Source organism: Sparus aurata, chromosome 24 (assembly GCF_900880675.1).
Source record: "Sparus aurata chromosome 24, fSpaAur1.1, whole genome shotgun sequence".
NCBI classification, from domain to species: domain Eukaryota; kingdom Metazoa; phylum Chordata; class Actinopteri; order Spariformes; family Sparidae; genus Sparus; species Sparus aurata.
In genome coordinates this window covers 21,137,321-21,153,921 of record NC_044210.1, presented here as the reverse complement: position 1 = coordinate 21,153,921, position 16,601 = coordinate 21,137,321, and the positions used below count along the sequence as shown (strand labels likewise).

General features: G+C 45.2%; 1 protein-coding gene across 5 annotated transcripts; it reads left to right on the top strand.

Moving 5' to 3' along the window:
* Positions 1 to 15,795, top strand: mlpha (melanophilin a). 5 transcript variants are annotated; one of them, XR_003982899.1, is made up of 17 exons: positions 1 to 120; positions 1,241 to 1,354; positions 3,806 to 4,027; positions 4,784 to 4,896; positions 8,890 to 8,934; positions 9,161 to 9,219; positions 9,305 to 9,394; positions 9,738 to 9,843; positions 9,929 to 10,128; positions 10,348 to 10,428; positions 10,580 to 10,810; positions 13,467 to 13,637; positions 14,257 to 14,418; positions 14,669 to 14,725; positions 15,141 to 15,186; positions 15,367 to 15,516; positions 15,549 to 15,795. XR_003982899.1 is itself a non-coding variant. In XM_030409198.1 (16 exons), exons 2-16 carry the CDS (start codon positions 1,245 to 1,247, stop codon positions 15,405 to 15,407), a joined length of 1,731 nt encoding a protein of 576 aa, XP_030265058.1. In that variant the 5' UTR covers positions 1 to 120; positions 1,241 to 1,244; the 3' UTR covers positions 15,408 to 15,795. The 5 variants fall into 5 exon arrangements, 4 of the variants coding, with proteins under 4 accessions (XP_030265058.1, XP_030265057.1, XP_030265060.1 ...); XM_030409198.1 differs by having other exon boundaries at positions 9,741 to 9,843; positions 15,367 to 15,795; XM_030409197.1 differs by having other exon boundaries at positions 15,367 to 15,795.
* Positions 15,796 to 16,601: the final 806 nt, after the last annotated feature.

Below are 16,601 nucleotides of genomic sequence, written 5' to 3'. Positions count from 1 at the left end.
GTGTGTGTGTGTGTGTGTGTGTGTGTGTGTGTGTCATCATGAAGACAAGTCACCATGTGATCAGCTGACTGTCTCAGTCAGAAGTTTCATCATTCAGCAGCCTGAACACACAGAAACAGGGTGAGTTGATTTTCTCTCTAATCACATTCATCACATCACTTTAAACTTTAATACTTTAATCTCATCTGATTTAATTAAATCTGAGGAATGAAGCTGCTGTACAAGTTTAACTCTGAGAAACACTGAGACGTTTGTTGGTGCTGGTTTATTGAACAGAGCTGCTTTTAAGTCTCATTTTTATTATTTGTTTTCAATAGTTTTATCCCTTAACTGGAGTCAAAATGTCAATGACTAATCAATAAATCAGAGTCTGATCGAACAGTAAATATCTGTTTAAATTAAGGACTGAATCTGAAGAGACAGCAGAAGGAAACTTGTCTGAAACGTCTTCATCTTGTTTTTAGTGTCACTGGATTTATTTGAAAGGTTCTGATCAAAGATGGATTTTATAAAGTTTAATGTAATAAATATCTGAGCACTTCTTTGATTTCTGTGAAATCATCAGTGGTATAACGTGTTTCTGGGTGTGGTGACAAACTTCTCCACCAGATGAGCAACGAGTCACCGCTTTATTTTACATGTAAATCAAATGAAATCAGTTCAACTTCTGAAAGATTGTCAGGTTTTCATGATTTTAAGTCTGAATTAATTTTTTTGTTATTAAAATTCAGTTTCAATAAAGTTTACTGAGTCTTAATCAACTGAAGCTTCTTCAAGTGTTTGAACTAAAGATTTAACAAAGTTTAACAACTTTTAAAAGTAAAAAACAACATTAATCCTTAAAGAGTTGTTGAAGTGAACCAGAGATGACGTCATACATGACATCACCTCAGACTACCTGGTGCAGGTCGACCTGCAGACTTCAAGTCTGCACCTTTAGGAAAAACAATCGAACCCTGAGGAGCTCCACACGTGATGATTAACTCTCAGACTGAGTTTCATCCTGCTTCATGTAAAACTATCACACAAACAAAATGACACAAACTCATTCTGAAACTTATGTTAAGTTAAATCATAAAGGAGGGAAACAACAATTACAGAGACAGTAACTGGCTGATCATGTTGTTGTGTGCAGCTGCATCCTAGTTTTATTATCAGGAACACTGACCCTAACCCACTAAAAAAAAACACAATAAAAGCAGTTTAACTTGAATGTTTTGGGTGTATTCTGTCATTTCAGCACCATGGAGCGTAAACTGGATTTGTCTCGTCTGACGGACGAAGAGGCCAAACACGTCTGGGAAGTGATTCAACGAGACTTCAACCTCCGAAAGAAAGAAGAGGAGAGACTCGGGTCGGTACTGAACATCCAGAACTAACACACTGTTGTTTCTGTTGATTACTTTACATCATTCAAGTTCACACATGTTTCTATATTATATGATGAGAGAAACAATGAGGAGTCAAACTACAGAAAGAGCTTTTGTTGACGTCACATTTACATTTCTGTAGTTGTTATTAAACGGAGCTGTGGATCTTCCTCAGCTCACCTGTGCAGGTGTTCCTCCTCGTCTGTTCAGTGTGACACTAAACTGAGTCTCATTTCTTCATCAGCAGCTTGTCTTTGGCTGTTCATGTGAGTTTTACAGGAATGTGATTGTGAAAGACGCTGTTGTTGTTTCAGTCGATCACGACTCGGTCACACGGACGAGCGTCTGCAGTAGAAAACAGGAAGCTAACAAAGTCGCTCTGTGTTCCCCACAAAAGACTGCGACTCCCATCAGCCCCGGGGGCAGACACGCTCAGACAGGAAACAGGCTTCTCTGGATCTATTTTATTGACTTTTCCTCGTACAGACTTCTTCAAATCCATCTGGACAAGTTTTCCTGTGAGAGAAGTCAGAACAAGTAATCACTAATAACTGATAATCACTAACGTCATGATTCAGGAACAAAAAGTAGCTTCTGTCTTCAGTCAGAGTGGAAGAATAAGTCCTCTGTGACGGCTGCATGCGGTTGATAATCTGATTATAACTGTGACAGTCACAATGAGACTTTTTAATCTAGTTCACACTGAAGTCATGTTTGTCCCACAGTCACTCAGAAAAGGTCAAAGGTTATTGAACCTGTCACCCTGTCACCTGGTCTATGTTTTAATAAGAAATACAGAATCACGGATGTGATCAGAACAGGCTAAGAGTCTGATTACTGCACACTTAAAAAGAGGGTTCAGATTGACCCAGTTTGGGTCCATGGAGCTCCAACATAACAGAACCGTATGGTATGAGTCAGCCCCGGTCTCTGCTGTGTTGTTAGAGTTTGTTTTTTAATTGTTCCTCAAGTTCCACAATGAATCAGGAATACTGTGAATCACAGATCTGCTGATACAAGAGATCACTTTAACTCCATGACTCCATCAGTCCACCTGTGTTTATACTGGACAGATCAATCAAGACAATCAATAACGAGGATAATCAGTCCTACAACGGGCAAGAAAAAGTCATTAAACAACTATTGTTTAACCAATGAGAATATAATAAATTATAATATTACATTAAATAACATTCAGTCACATTAAAGCCCTAAAACTTTTCAGTTGTATCAGATAATTTGATATGATAATTTAAGTAAAATAAAACACAGTTATTTAAAAAAGTAAAAATAGAATAATAATAATAATGATTATATTAATAATAATAATTAAAATAACTGGAGGTTCTGAGGTTTAAGATTACATTTCTGAAAAAGGTTTGTGAGGACTGATTTTAATGAGGTGGTCTGTTTTAAACAATAATGTACATTTTTGTTGAAATTATATGAATTTAGATAGTGTAAAGCATGTGGAGCTGCATGCTTTATGAATCTTATCATTATCATTATTATCACTGACGTGTTTGCACCCAAAGTGTGACTCATCATTCTGATGTTAACTTTATTGATTATTTAGAATCATGAGGATCTATCCTTCTTTAATGTTCTGTTCTTTACACACACAGTTCTGGTTCTTACAGGGAAGCAGTTTGGATCGAAGCCGCCGTCCTCCTGATGAATCCCGAGCTCCATCAGAGCCTGGAGAGTTTTCTCTGTCCTGTCTAGTTTATAACTACAGCTTTTAGTTTCACTGACTAAATGCATCATGTTTTGTGTGACATGTGTGACAGAGCTGCTGAGAGCTGCTCTCTGGTCATTAAAGTTTGTCTGAACCTACTTATCTATAATATATTGTCTGAACTTACAGTATCACAAGTAAACAGAAGTGAATTCACTGAGTGGAAGGTTAATCTCGGAGGAACTCCAGAAACTTTTTTAATGACATTTTGAAGAAAATCTGTTCTGCTCTCCCAGGGTGTGGTGATGTAATGGTGGTGTGGATGTATTTCACAGTCAGTAACAACAGATCCAGTGTGGTTGATGAGGTCACTGCTCCCTCGAGGTGGACCTTTAGGTTGAATGATTCCATCACATGAGACTTAGAGAACAAACTGTTCTTTCACAAGATGTTCAGCTGCTTCACCGTCTGTTCACTGTTAATCAGAGTCTGGATTGAAATACATTATAATGCTGGTCAGCATTGTTTCAACTGAGTCAGACATTCAGAGCTGTCAGCAGCTCCTGTTTGCACTGTAAACATGGATGTACAGACATCTGCATTACTTTGATACTGAAGGAAACTTAAAGACATGAAGATTGTGCTGCAGGTAGAGGACAGAATGATCTCAGTGTTTTTCACTCTGAGGAGAGTTTTAACCTCAATTATCACAATTATCACATCCCCTCGTTCTCTCTGTCCTTTCTTATTTGTGCAGTGAGTTGAAGACTAAAATCGAGAAGGAGGGTTCGAAGCGAGAGCTGCTGGGCTCTCAGAGTCAGCTGTCTGACTCGCTCTGCATCTGCTGCCTGCAGCCCTTCAAGTTCCTGGTCAACAGTAAGCGTCAGTGTCTGGACTGCCACATGTTCACCTGCAAGTCCTGCAGCCGCTACAACAAGAAAGAGCACGGCTGGGTGTGTGACAACTGCCGCATGACCAGGTGAGACACCTATAGGTGGGCGGGGCCTCTGACGGGCAGGTAAGGAACACCGTGGTGAGTAACTGATACAATGATGATGCAGCGTCGTCATCTGGTGTAAAATCTACACAACAAGGAGCCTGTAATCACATTTTTTCAGAGGAGTCAGCAGTCACACAGTCGGTCCTCCAGGAGAAGTTCACATACTAGTGTAAACATAGAAGTTCAGCTTCTGTACTCCAGTAAAGTAATAGATTACAGGCTCTGATATGTACTCAGAGTATCAGAGTAAAAAGTCTCCCTCTGAAGGACATTTGTGGTCAAAGCTAACTGAAGCTCACGTCATATTAATCTAATTCAAGGACTATTAAAGTTAAAGGTAGAATCAGTAGGATTTGTCCTAGCTGTTCCTGAACGCACCACAAAGACAGTTGATTGTTGAGTCTCATTCCCAGGAGTCAAATAGACACATGTTGGGTTGGTAAAGCGTCCCGAGCAGCAACAAAGAGAAAATTAGAAACTCTCTCATATATAAACACCTTTAATGTTAGCTCAAGCCTTCGTAAACACATTTCTGTCATCTGATGTGATGCAGTTTATGCTAAAGTATTAGCTTTGAGCTAACTCTGTTTTAGCTGTAACAGCTATAGATTTAGATTTGGCTATTGTAACGTTGTCTAAGGTGTTAGCTCACAGCCTGCTATGAATTGGCTCTAGTGCTCCACCTGTTCAGGTGAACAGTCCAGTAAAAGTATTTTGCTGGTTGTACATCTGCAGGGTGGTGAAGATCGGGACTGCAGGCTGGTACCACGACAACGTCCGAAACCGCTTCAAACGCTTCGGCAGCGCCAAGGTGATGAGGTCACTGTACAAGAGGCTGAACGGAGATGGTGAGTCTACTCTGACATCACTGTTACATGTGGGCGGGTCCTGACCTCAGCTCTGACATCACTGTTACATGTGGGCGGGTCCTGACCTCAGCTCTGACGTCACTGTTACATGTGGGCGGGTCCTGACCTCAGCTCTGACGTCACTGTTACATGTGGGCGGGTCCTGACCTCAGCTCTGACGTCACTGTTGTGGGCGGGTCCTGACCTCAGCTCTGACGTCACTGTTACATGTGGGCGGGTCCTGACCTCAGCTCTGACGTCACTGTTACATGTGGGAGGGTCCTGACCTCAGCTCTGACGTCACTGTTACATGTGGGCGGGTCCTGGCCTCAGCTCTGACGTCACTGTTGTGGGCGGGTCCTGACCTCAGCTCTGACGTCACTGTTACATGTGGGCGGGTCCTGGCCTCAGCTCTGACGTCACTGTTGTGGGCAGGTCCTGACCTCAGCTCTGACGTCACTGTTACATGTGGGCGGGTCCTGACCTCATCTCTGACATCACTGTTACATGTGGGCGGGTCCTGGCCTCAGCTCTAACGTCACTGTTACATGTAGGCGGGTCCTGACCTCAGCTCTGACGTCACTGTTACATGTGGGCGGGTCCTGGCCTCAGCTCTGACGTCACTGTTACATGTGGGCGGGTCCTGACCTCATCTCTGACATCACTGTTACATGTGGGCGGGTCCTGACCTCAGCTCTGACGTCACTGTTACATGTGGGAGGGTCCTGGCCTCAGCTCTAACGTCACTGTTACATGTAGGCGGGTCCTGGCCTCAGCTCTGACGTCACTGTTACATGTGGGCGGGTCCTGACCTCAGCTCTAACGTCACTGTTACATGTGGGCGGGTCCTGACCTCAGCTCTGACGTCACTGTTACATGTGGGCGGGTCCTGACCTCAGCTCTGACGTCACTGTTGTGGGCGGGTCCTGACCTCAGCTCTGACGTCACTGTTACATGTGGGCGGGTCCTGACCTCAGCTCTGACGTCACTGTTACATGTGGGAGGGTCCTGACCTCAGCTCTGACGTCACTGTTACATGTGGGAGGGTCCTGACCTCAGCTCTGACGTCACTGTTACATGTGGGCGGGTCCTGACCTCAGCTCTGACGTCATTGTTACATGTGGGCGGGTCCTGACCTCAGCTCTGACGTCACTGTTACATGTGGGCGGGTCCTGACCTCAGCTCTGACGTCACTGTTACATGTGGGCGGGTCCTGGCCTCAGCTCTGACGTCACTGTTGTGGGCGGGTCCTGACCTCAGCTCTGACGTCACTGTTACATGTGGGCGGGTCCTGGCCTCAGCTCTGACGTCACTGTTGTGGGCAGGTCCTGACCTCAGCTCTAACGTCACTGTTACATGTGGGCGGGTCCTGACCTCAGCTCTGACGTCACTGTTACATGTGGGCGGGTCCTGACCTCAGCTCTGACATCACTGTTACATGTGGGCGGGTCCTGACCTCAGCTCTGACGTCACTGTTACATGTGGGCGGGTCCTGACCTCAGCTCTGACGTCATTGTTACATGTGGGCGGGTCCTGACCTCAGCTCTGACGTCACTGTTACATGTGGGAGGGTCCTGACCTCAGCTCTGACGTCACTGTTACATGTGGGCGGGTCCTGACCTCAGCTCTGACGTCACTGTTACATGTGGGCGGGTCCTGGCCTCAGCTCTGACGTCACTGTTGTGGGCGGGTCCTGACCTCAGCTCTGACGTCACTGTTACATGTGGGCGGGTCCTGGCCTCAGCTCTGACGTCACTGTTGTGGGCAGGTCCTGACCTCAGCTCTGACGTCACTGTTACATGTGGGCGGGTCCTGACCTCAGCTCTGATGTCACTGTTACATGTGGGCGGGTCCTGACCTCAGCTCTGATGTCACTGTTACATGTGGGCGGGTCCTGACCTCAGCTCTGACGTCACTGTTACATGTGGGCGGGTCCTGACCTCAGCTCTGACGTCACTGTTACATGTGGGCGGGTCCTGGCCTCAGCTCTGACGTCACTGTTGTGGGCGGGTCCTGACCTCAGCTCTGACGTCACTGTTACATGTGGGCGGGTCCTGGCCTCAGCTCTGACGTCACTGTTGTGGGCAGGTCCTGACCTCAGCTCTGACGTCACTGTTACATGTGGGCGGGTCCTGACCTCAGCTCTGACGTCACTGTTACATGTGGGCGGGTCCTGACCTCAGCTCTAACGTCACTGTTACATGTAGGCGGGTCCTGGCCTCAGCTCTGACGTCACTGTTACATGTGGGAGGGTCCTGGCCTCAGCTCTAACGTCACTGTTACATGTAGGCGGGTCCTGGCCTCAGCTCTGACGTCACTGTTACATGTGGGCGGGTCCTGACCTCAGCTCTAACGTCACTGTTACATGTGGGCGGGTCCTGACCTCAGCTCTGACGTCACTGTTACATGTGGGCGGGTCCTGACCTCAGCTCTGACGTCACTGTTGTGGGCGGGTCCTGACCTCAGCTCTGACGTCACTGTTACATGTGGGCGGGTCCTGACCTCAGCTCTGACGTCACTGTTACATGTGGGAGGGTCCTGACCTCAGCTCTGACGTCACTGTTACATGTGGGCGGGTCCTGACCTCAGCTCTGACGTCACTGTTACATGTGGGCGGGTCCTGACCTCAGCTCTGACGTCATTGTTACATGTGGGCGGGTCCTGACCTCAGCTCTGACGTCACTGTTACATGTGGGAGGGTCCTGACCTCAGCTCTGACGTCACTGTTACATGTGGGCGGGTCCTGACCTCAGCTCTGACGTCACTGTTACATGTGGGCGGGTCCTGGCCTCAGCTCTGACGTCACTGTTGTGGGCGGGTCCTGACCTCAGCTCTGACGTCACTGTTACATGTGGGCGGGTCCTGGCCTCAGCTCTGACGTCACTGTTGTGGGCAGGTCCTGACCTCAGCTCTGACGTCACTGTTACATGTGGGCGGGTCCTGACCTCAGCTCTGATGTCACTGTTACATGTGGGCGGGTCCTGACCTCAGCTCTGATGTCACTGTTACATGTGGGCGGGTCCTGACCTCAGCTCTGACGTCACTGTTACATGTGGGCGGGTCCTGACCTCAGCTCTGACGTCACTGTTACATGTAGGCGGGTCCTGACCTCAGCTCTGACGTCACTGTTACATGTAGGCGGGTCCTGACCTCAGCTCTGACATCACTGTTACATGTGGGCGGGTCCTGACCTCAGCTCTGACGTCACTGTTACATGTAGGCGGGTCCTGACCTCAGCTCTGACGTCACTGTTACATGTGGGCGGGTCCTGACCTCAGCTCTGACGTCACTGTTACATGTGGGCGGGTCCTGACCTCAGCTCTAACGTCACTGTTACATGTAGGCGGGTCCTGACCTCAGCTCTGACGTCACTGTTACATGTGGGCGGGTCCTGACCTCAGCTCTGACGTCACTGTTACATGTGGGCGGGTCCTGACCTCAGCTCTGACGTCACTGTTACATGTAGGCGGGTCCTGACCTCAGCTCTGACGTCACTGTTACATGTAGGCGGGTCCTGACCTCAGCTCTGACGTCACTGTTACATGTGGGCGGGTCCTGACCTCAGCTCTGACGTCACTGTTACATGTGGGCGGGTCCTGGCCTCAGCTCTGACGTCACTGTTACATGTGGGAGGGTCCTGACCTCAGCTCTGACGTCACTGTTACATGTGGGCGGGTCCTGACCTCAGCTGTGACGTCACTGTTACATGTAGGCGGGTCCTGACCTCAGCTCTGACATCACTGTTACATGTGGGCGGGTCCTGACCTCAGCTCTGACGTCACTGTTACATGTGGGCGGTTCCTGACCTCAGCTGTGACGTCACTGTTACATGTGGGCGGGTCCTGACCTCAGCTCTGACGTCACTGTTACATGTGGGCGGGTCCTGACCTCAGCTCTGACGTCACTGTTATTAGTGGGTGGGTCCTGAACTCAGTTTTTTCTCAGAAGCTAAATGCTACATGCTAACGAGACTGTCCTGTGTTTCCTCCTCAGGTGGGCGTGACGACGACACTCAGAGTATGCCGGATGTTCACAGCCGTGAGTCACTGCTGACAAACATTTACATCCAGAGGTTTAACATGTAGAATAAACGATTAAAGATTAAATCAAAAATAAAGGTTAGACTTTAAACTTTATCTGAAATGTTTCAACTTTTCATATCTTTTCATATAAAATGCACACAGTCTTAATATTCTGCACATTTAGACCAGATCACTGAGTGTCAGCGTGTTTTAATCCCGCCTGCTGTTCTTTGTCCCTGTAGACGTGTTTAACGGCGGAGAGGACGACTATGGCGAGGGCGACGCTCAGCGCTACAAAACGGTGACGTGAGACTAGAACATGTTCTGAGTGTGAATCATGCGAGAAGCTGCAGCTTTAACTCTCGTTCTGTCTTCTTTTCTTTCAGATGAGAAAGAGCAAACGTCTGCTGTCGGTTCATCCAATGGACTTCGACCCAGAGGAGTATTTCCCTCATTCACGACGTCAATCTGTACAGGTGAGACCACACCTGAGGTCTCCTCCTCCTGATGATATAAAGTCATCAGATGTCTCCATCAGCTCGTCTGCTGTGATCACAGTCTGCAGGAGAGAACACATCATAACTGATCTCAGACCAGATTTACAGCCTTGATGTGCAGTTGAGTTTGAGCTAACACTGTTAGCTCAGCAGCTACTGTGAAGAGTTCAGCTTAAAATAAGGTTTAATATCAGAGAATGATAAACGTATTAATAATGTGTGTGTGTGTTTGTGTATGTGCCTGTGTGTGTGCATGTGTGTGTGTGTGTGTGTGTGTGTGCATGTGTGTGTGTGTGTGTGTGTGTGTGTGTGTGTGGTGCAGCAGCAGATGCAGGAGGATCGAGGATACAGGAACGATGTGGACTACGACATGTACAACCACCGAGCGAACCGCCGGAAGAGTCTGGACCGATACGCCATGAGACCTGGTACTCACACACACAAAGTACACACAGTACACACAGTTCACACCTGTGTATATTCACCTGTGCTGGCTCACCTGTGCGTTGTCAGAGGACTATGGAGAGAGCCGGATGGTTCGGACTCGCTCTCTGTCTAAGATCAGCTCCTCGGTGGCTCGTCAGCAGTACGTGGACACGTCTGACGAGGACGACTACCCCAGATACGCCCCCGTGTACCAGCAGCCGCCGCCGCCGCACCGCCGCCGCAACAGCAAGGCGTCCTCCCAGGAGAACCTGGGACAAGCCCCGCCCGTAAGACCAATCAGCCAATCACAGAGCACGTTTGTGCTCTGATACTAGTGTCCTGTTTGACTTCCAATCATCTGTTCTCATCAATAACAAAACTGGAACTTCATCATCATTCACCCTGATCATCCTGTGATCACACACATTGATCATGTTCTGATCACACACATTGATCATGTTCTGATCACACACATTGATCATGCTCTCCTGCTGTTCTCTCTGCAGATGAACGAGCTGAACAAGCGGATGTTTGCCATCGAGAGTCTTCTGAGCCGCCTGGAGGAGAAGATGACGCCTGCTGACGAGGTGAGACGAGACGAATCGGCCGATTTGATCTCGTCTTCTTTTAAATAAAAGTCAAAGTTTGTATTTCCTGCAGCTGAGCTGGGTTTTGGTGTCATAGCGGTGAAAAGCTGCTGTGACATCATCCATCAATATATTTATTGCCTTCCTGCAGGCGTCGACTCCGTCGGGTCAGAACGAGGAGGAGAAGCTGAGGAGGAAGTTGAGCGAGCTGGCGGGGAACCTGAGTGATAAGGGTCCATCGTCGGATGATGAAGCCGGGAAGAAGTTCTCTGTGGGTAAACGTCCGGCCGGCATCAGGAGCGGCCCGGCCCTCAATCTGGACTCTCTGAAGGACAAAGAACTGAGCTCATCCAGCGACGAGATGCGCAGCGAGGCTCAGAAGGTAGGAAGGAGGTCCGGATGGTAATCTGACTCGACTCGTTCGTGGGTTTAAATTCAGAGTGGAGCGACGGCACATGACAGGTTTCTAAACACCGTCAGGGTTTCTCACCTCAGAGACACAAGATGGACCGACGTCTGGTTCACATGACATCATAGTGTTCAGACGTTGTGGACTTAATAGAAGATCAATCTAATATTATAATATCTTATAATCAGTCAGACCGTTTGTTTGGTTTGTAGGATGTTTAGTGGTGGAAGTGTTAGAGACGATGTTCTGACAGCTCGGCTAAACATCAGATCCTCGTCCGTCACACGATGAAACTATTATTATACATTTACTACATTTTATATTTCACATGTTCTCTTCAGGTTTCTGTTTTTATGATCAGTTCCACTCCAGATTCAGATTCAGCAACACTTTATAATAATGATCAATGATATTAAATGGCACATTCGTAGTAAACAAACAATGAAATGTTTTATGAACCACTTATTAATCGTAAGGTTAATACATCATGAAGGCTGGAGACGGACGATTACATCCTGCTGATGATGCATTTATCCACAGATGTTTGGATTCTTCTGATTCTGTTCATGTAAACAAACAAACAAACAAACAAACAAATCAGTGTCTTCAAACTTTCACCAGCTCACGTATGAAGCGTCTGTGTGTTTCAGTTGAGCATCAAACTCCAACAGAAACTGTCTGCTCTTGTTCCTAAACGTCCTCTGGATCCATTTCAGTCTCATGTTTAGTCCAAACGGAGACAAACTGGACGATGTTTCATTCTCGTATCTGGAGGAATGACTCTCCGCCCGCCCTGGAGCCTACAACAGCCAATGAGTGCTGGTGTAGAGCAGTGAGCCAATCACACACCAGCCTCCAGGTGATTGGTGCATCATGCAGCCAATGAGAGTTCAGATCCAGTCATACCTAGTTTCTCAGTGTTTAAACTTGACGTAGTTTTCTATGTTCTGCTCTTTGAATCGTCAGTTTTTCCAGCTCAGCTCGTTTCTGGTGTTTTATCTGCGCACAGTTAGTGTGAAGAAGGAAATAAAGAACGATAATGAGGTTAATGCTGCTGTTGCTCTCAGGCAGCGACTCTGAGCTCAGGACATCACATTGTTTCTAACTGGACCACAAGATGTGGACCTGATGTGTTTCCAGCCAACAGGTTCAGTTAAAACTCATCTGCAGGATTATTTTGATATTAAAACATTCAGTTTAGATCCTTCCAGAAGAGCCCAAAGCCTTTAGTCTGACCTGACATGGTTCAAAAGCAGCTCTGACTTCACTCTACAATCGTTTTACAGACATTTCTCAGGGGTTGTATTAACATCAGTTTTAACTTTACAAGAAACAACATCTTAATCAATGTTTATAAAACATCTCATTGTTTGTTAACAGTCAAAATGAATATATCATTTAATAATAATGTCTTTTGTCCCCAAGAATATCCAACAATATCAGTGATGATGTCATTGTGACTTCTAATCTCTGAACATTTAAAACATGTAACGATGTTTAACGTCAGTTTAATGATGATCTGAAGCGTAAACTGAAGCTTGAAGGTGTTCTGAAGGTGTTCTGAAGAAGAACTCTTGTCTTGAGTGTTTATGATGTAAAGAAAGCGACTGCATGACGTCCTGCTCACTAACAGACCGACCAGCTGCCTCCTGTCTCAGTTAACAAACTTCACAGGTGTTTGCTGCTCGTACAGCCGGTTGTGTAAATGTGACATTAGCAGCGACCTGCCTGGATCCAGATCAGCCACAAGTCTTCATCAGACATGTATTCATCCACACAACGTCAGAACCCTGACCCAACAGAAAGTCCTGTTCATCAGTTACTTTTATTGGATCTTTGTCTGGAGTCTAATATCTGTAACCAGCAGGAACCAGATGGATCTGAACTCTTCATCCAGCTCAGTTCATGAAGTCAAGTCCATATTTCCTCTGCACGTTTCTGCAAACCACAGATATGTTTCATCTTGTCGTTATGTTTCATGGTGTCACATCTCTGAGCTCATGTTCACATTGAGGTTCGTGTTTGTCTTAAAACATCTGGATCGGTCTCAAAAACAGCTGGTTGTAACGTCTCGTTACAGATGTTGAGACACAGGTGTGAGCAGGTGTGAACAGGTATGAGCAGGTGTGAGCAGGTGTGAACAGGTATGAGCAGGTGCGAACAGGTGCGAGCAGGTGCGAGCAAGCGTGAGCAGGCGTGAACAGGCGTGAGCAGGTGTGAGCAGGTGTGAACAGGTGTGAACAGTTGTGAACAGGTGTGACCTGTGGTTTACAGAAGCGTTACCGTGCTGACACTGAGCTGGATGACTGTGTTCTTGTGAGATGGACCCGACATCTTTAAACCATCTTGTTGAGGCGGATCCATTCGTAGATTTCCAGACTGACGTATTTACAGATGATCTCTGACATTAAGCTCATGCTGTCGGTTCCTCTCATGCTGACATTGAACAGAGATGAAAACAAACACGTCAGACTGACACACAGATAAACCGGTTCAGGTGAACTGAACTGGATGTGGTGAGATCCGGACCTGCAGACCGACTGGTGTTTCTGAGTCCAGGCCGGTGGCTGCTGCACCATTAGATGTTGTTTTCCAGCTGCTAACATCTGTCCCTCTACATGGCTTTCAGAGATCCACCGCCGCCGCCCTCTGTGACCTCACCACTGAGGTCCTGAGAACCATTAATGCCACAGAAAACGCAATGGTCGAGTACGGCCTCTGTGAGCCGGTCGGCAGATCCCACTTAGTAGGGACTGACGTTAAGCAAGCAGATGATGCTTTCAGGGAACTTGAGGAAAATGTAAGCTTCAAACATGAACTGCACGCCTCGTCTCCCCCTAACCTCCCTCTGTGTGAAGGTCCAACTAATCTGAACCCTCCCGCCTCGTCTGAAGCATGACACCAGTCTGGACCGGCTGCTGCCTCCAACAGGGCTGAGTATCAGGACAACAAACTGGTCAGTGTGGCTCCAGCTGGGTCCAGCAGAACCAGACACCAAGGTTAAAAGGTTCAGAGGTTCAGACCCAGTTTATGTCCGGCTCATTAATCCGTCAGAAAAGCTCATGATTACAGAACCAACTGACAGAACCGAGGTCTTCTTTTCTGAAACTTTAATGATGAGAAACAGTCTGATTACTGTTTATTGATTATGAGCTGCACCCCGTCATACAACAGGTCCAATCTCTGTGACTCGGGCCATCAGCACTTCCTTCAGTTCTCACAGTCTTGATATAGGATGACGTCAGCGCTCAGAGAATTATGAGATTATTATATCCAGAGAAACAAACAAGAGTTGCTGTGTGATCAGCTGATGGTTGAACCAGTTTGTGTTTGGTACGCAGCCCTGTTCTCGTTGACTGTCAGCGTTGTGTCGGCGCCCCCCGGGTCACTCAGGTGTGTTTGTCCTGTCACCTGTCCAGGTGTACATCGCTGCCGGGCAGTCGTACGAGCTGGAGTCCAAGCTGCAGCGCCTCGAGCAGAGCGCCAAGAATCGTTTTGGAGGGACGACGGACTCGGAGCTGTCGGAGCTGGAGGACGTGGTGGCGCTGACCGCCGCCAGAGTCCAGAGCGCCGAGAGTGAGGTGGGTCCTGACACATCTGTACCACCTGATGACACGCTGAGTGATGATTGGTTCTTCAGTGATGAGTGATGATAACAAGGCGACGAGGACACTTTCTGTTGGACTAGAAGAGAAGATTCGTCTCTCGTCGTCTCAGGAAAAAAGACAAATCAATGAAATCTGCATGATAAAATTATTATAATTCATATAATCTTATAATTATTATTCGTTTATTTGTCATTATAAGACCCGAGCTCTTTTATCTCTGCAGGTTTCTGATATCGAGAGTAAGATCGCTGCTCTGAATGCTGTCGGCTCAAAGAAGAAGGTCAGAATCACAAGATGAATATTATTATTATTATTATTAAAACCTTTTGTCATAACATTTTAACGAGGTCGCTGTTCATTCCACACGTCTGCAGATGTTACACATTTTACATTCATTTTAAAAGACCTCAGAACTTTCTGGAAGACACGGATCAAAAACATTCTGCTATTGTCTTATAAATATCTTTAATTCTTTGATATGTTTCAAGAAACTTAACTGACAGAAACAACAGAACTGGAACAGAACCCAAGAAATTATCAGAACATTATTAGTGAACTCTGCCGACCTTTAACTGAACAATCACAGTTTTCTCAGAATCAATCGATTGTTATCGTTAGTGATGTTAATGAAGACGCGTTTGTCTCATCAGTCTCTGATTGTTTCACTTCCTGTACTTCTGTTTGGATGAAAACAGGTTTCTGGATCTCATCAGAGGAAAAAACCAACACAAGACTTCTCCAGTAAGAAACCTTTAATGTCACACACACACCAAATATATGTGATGAATATTTACACATTGATTCTCTCTGATGATACAACATGTAAAGTTTTTTAATTCCTCTTCCTGTGAGACGCGTGTAGGAAACATATTGAGCTGGACAACATAAACATATGTATGTTGTTGTTGTTTGTGTCAACAGGAAACACCAACGGCGCTCAGTGGAAGTCAAACAACATGTAGCTGACGAGACGTTGTCTTCTTTCTTCTCTTCCTGTTTCAATCTTCACATTCAACTAAACTCTGCTGTTCTCCAGAGAACCGGTGGAACCACAGCAGCACACTGTAAAAGATATGAAGAACCACAGCAGCACACTGTAAAAGATAAGATAAACTATTTCATTATTATTAGTGATGAATATTTAACATGTCAGTCAAAAGAAATGACAGAAAAAACTGCTGTGGATTTTGTTCCTGTTGACGAACCTGAAACATAACATCCAAATGAAGAATATAAAAATAAAACAGTAAATCTAAATGTTTAAGGATTAAAGATTTGTTGTTATGTAAACAATCGTACACAAACAAACAGAAGTTATCATTGGCAGAATGTGGGAGAGTGCAAAATATTTTTAAAGTAGTAAAAGACAGAAAAATAAAATTCAAAGATGAAAAAGTCGTCAAGAATCTAAAAATGTTTTCAAATTCAAAAATATTCAAAACAGTAACAATTTAATTTTGTGATTAAATAAAGATACAACACTTATGGAGGATTACAGTTACATTTTAGTTACAAAGAGTCACTGAGAAGATTTCCAACGGAAATAACATAAAGGTAAAATAACATAAAGATAAAATAACATAAAGGTAAAATAACATAAAGATAAAATAACATAAAGGTAAAATTACATAAAGATAAAATAACATGAAAGTAAAATAACATAAAGGTAAAATAACATAAAGATAAAATAACATAAAGGTAAAATAACATAAAGGTAAAATTACATAAAGATAAAATAACATAAAGGTAAAATAACATAAAGATAAAATAACATGAAAGTAAAATAACATAAAGGTAAAATAACATAAAGATAAAATAACATAAAGGTAAAATAACATAAAGGTAAAATAACATAAAGATAAAATAACATAAAGGTAAAATAACAAAGAATAAATAATGTTTTGATAAAATAAACAAACAGTGTGATGATGAATTTAGTCAATACTGAGTTAAAGATGGTTTGTTGTAATTAATAAACTCAATCAACATTTCATGATAAAAACAAACAAATATTCTCTTTAACTGTTTGAACCTTTTTGGCCCTGTTGAGCTTCTGTACTATATTTAATCAGCTGTTAGAAAAAAGATTGTGTGGTTTGTTTCATGTTTGCAGCATTTCTGATAACTTCTGATCACATCTGATCAATATTCGGTAG

What these genes read in the sequence shown, in the direction of transcription:
- mlpha (XM_030409197.1), top strand. Translation starts at nt 1,245, where the DNA reads ATGGAGCGTAAACTGGATTTGTCTCGTCTGACGGACGAAGAGGCCAAA. An exon ending in CCGATACGCCATGAGACCTG is followed by an intron (nt 9,844 to 9,928) that starts GTACTCACACAC and finishes GTGCGTTGTCAG; the next exon opens with AGGACTATGGAGAGAGCCGG. An exon ending in AGATGACGCCTGCTGACGAG is followed by an intron (nt 10,429 to 10,579) that starts GTGAGACGAGAC and finishes GCCTTCCTGCAG; the next exon opens with GCGTCGACTCCGTCGGGTCA.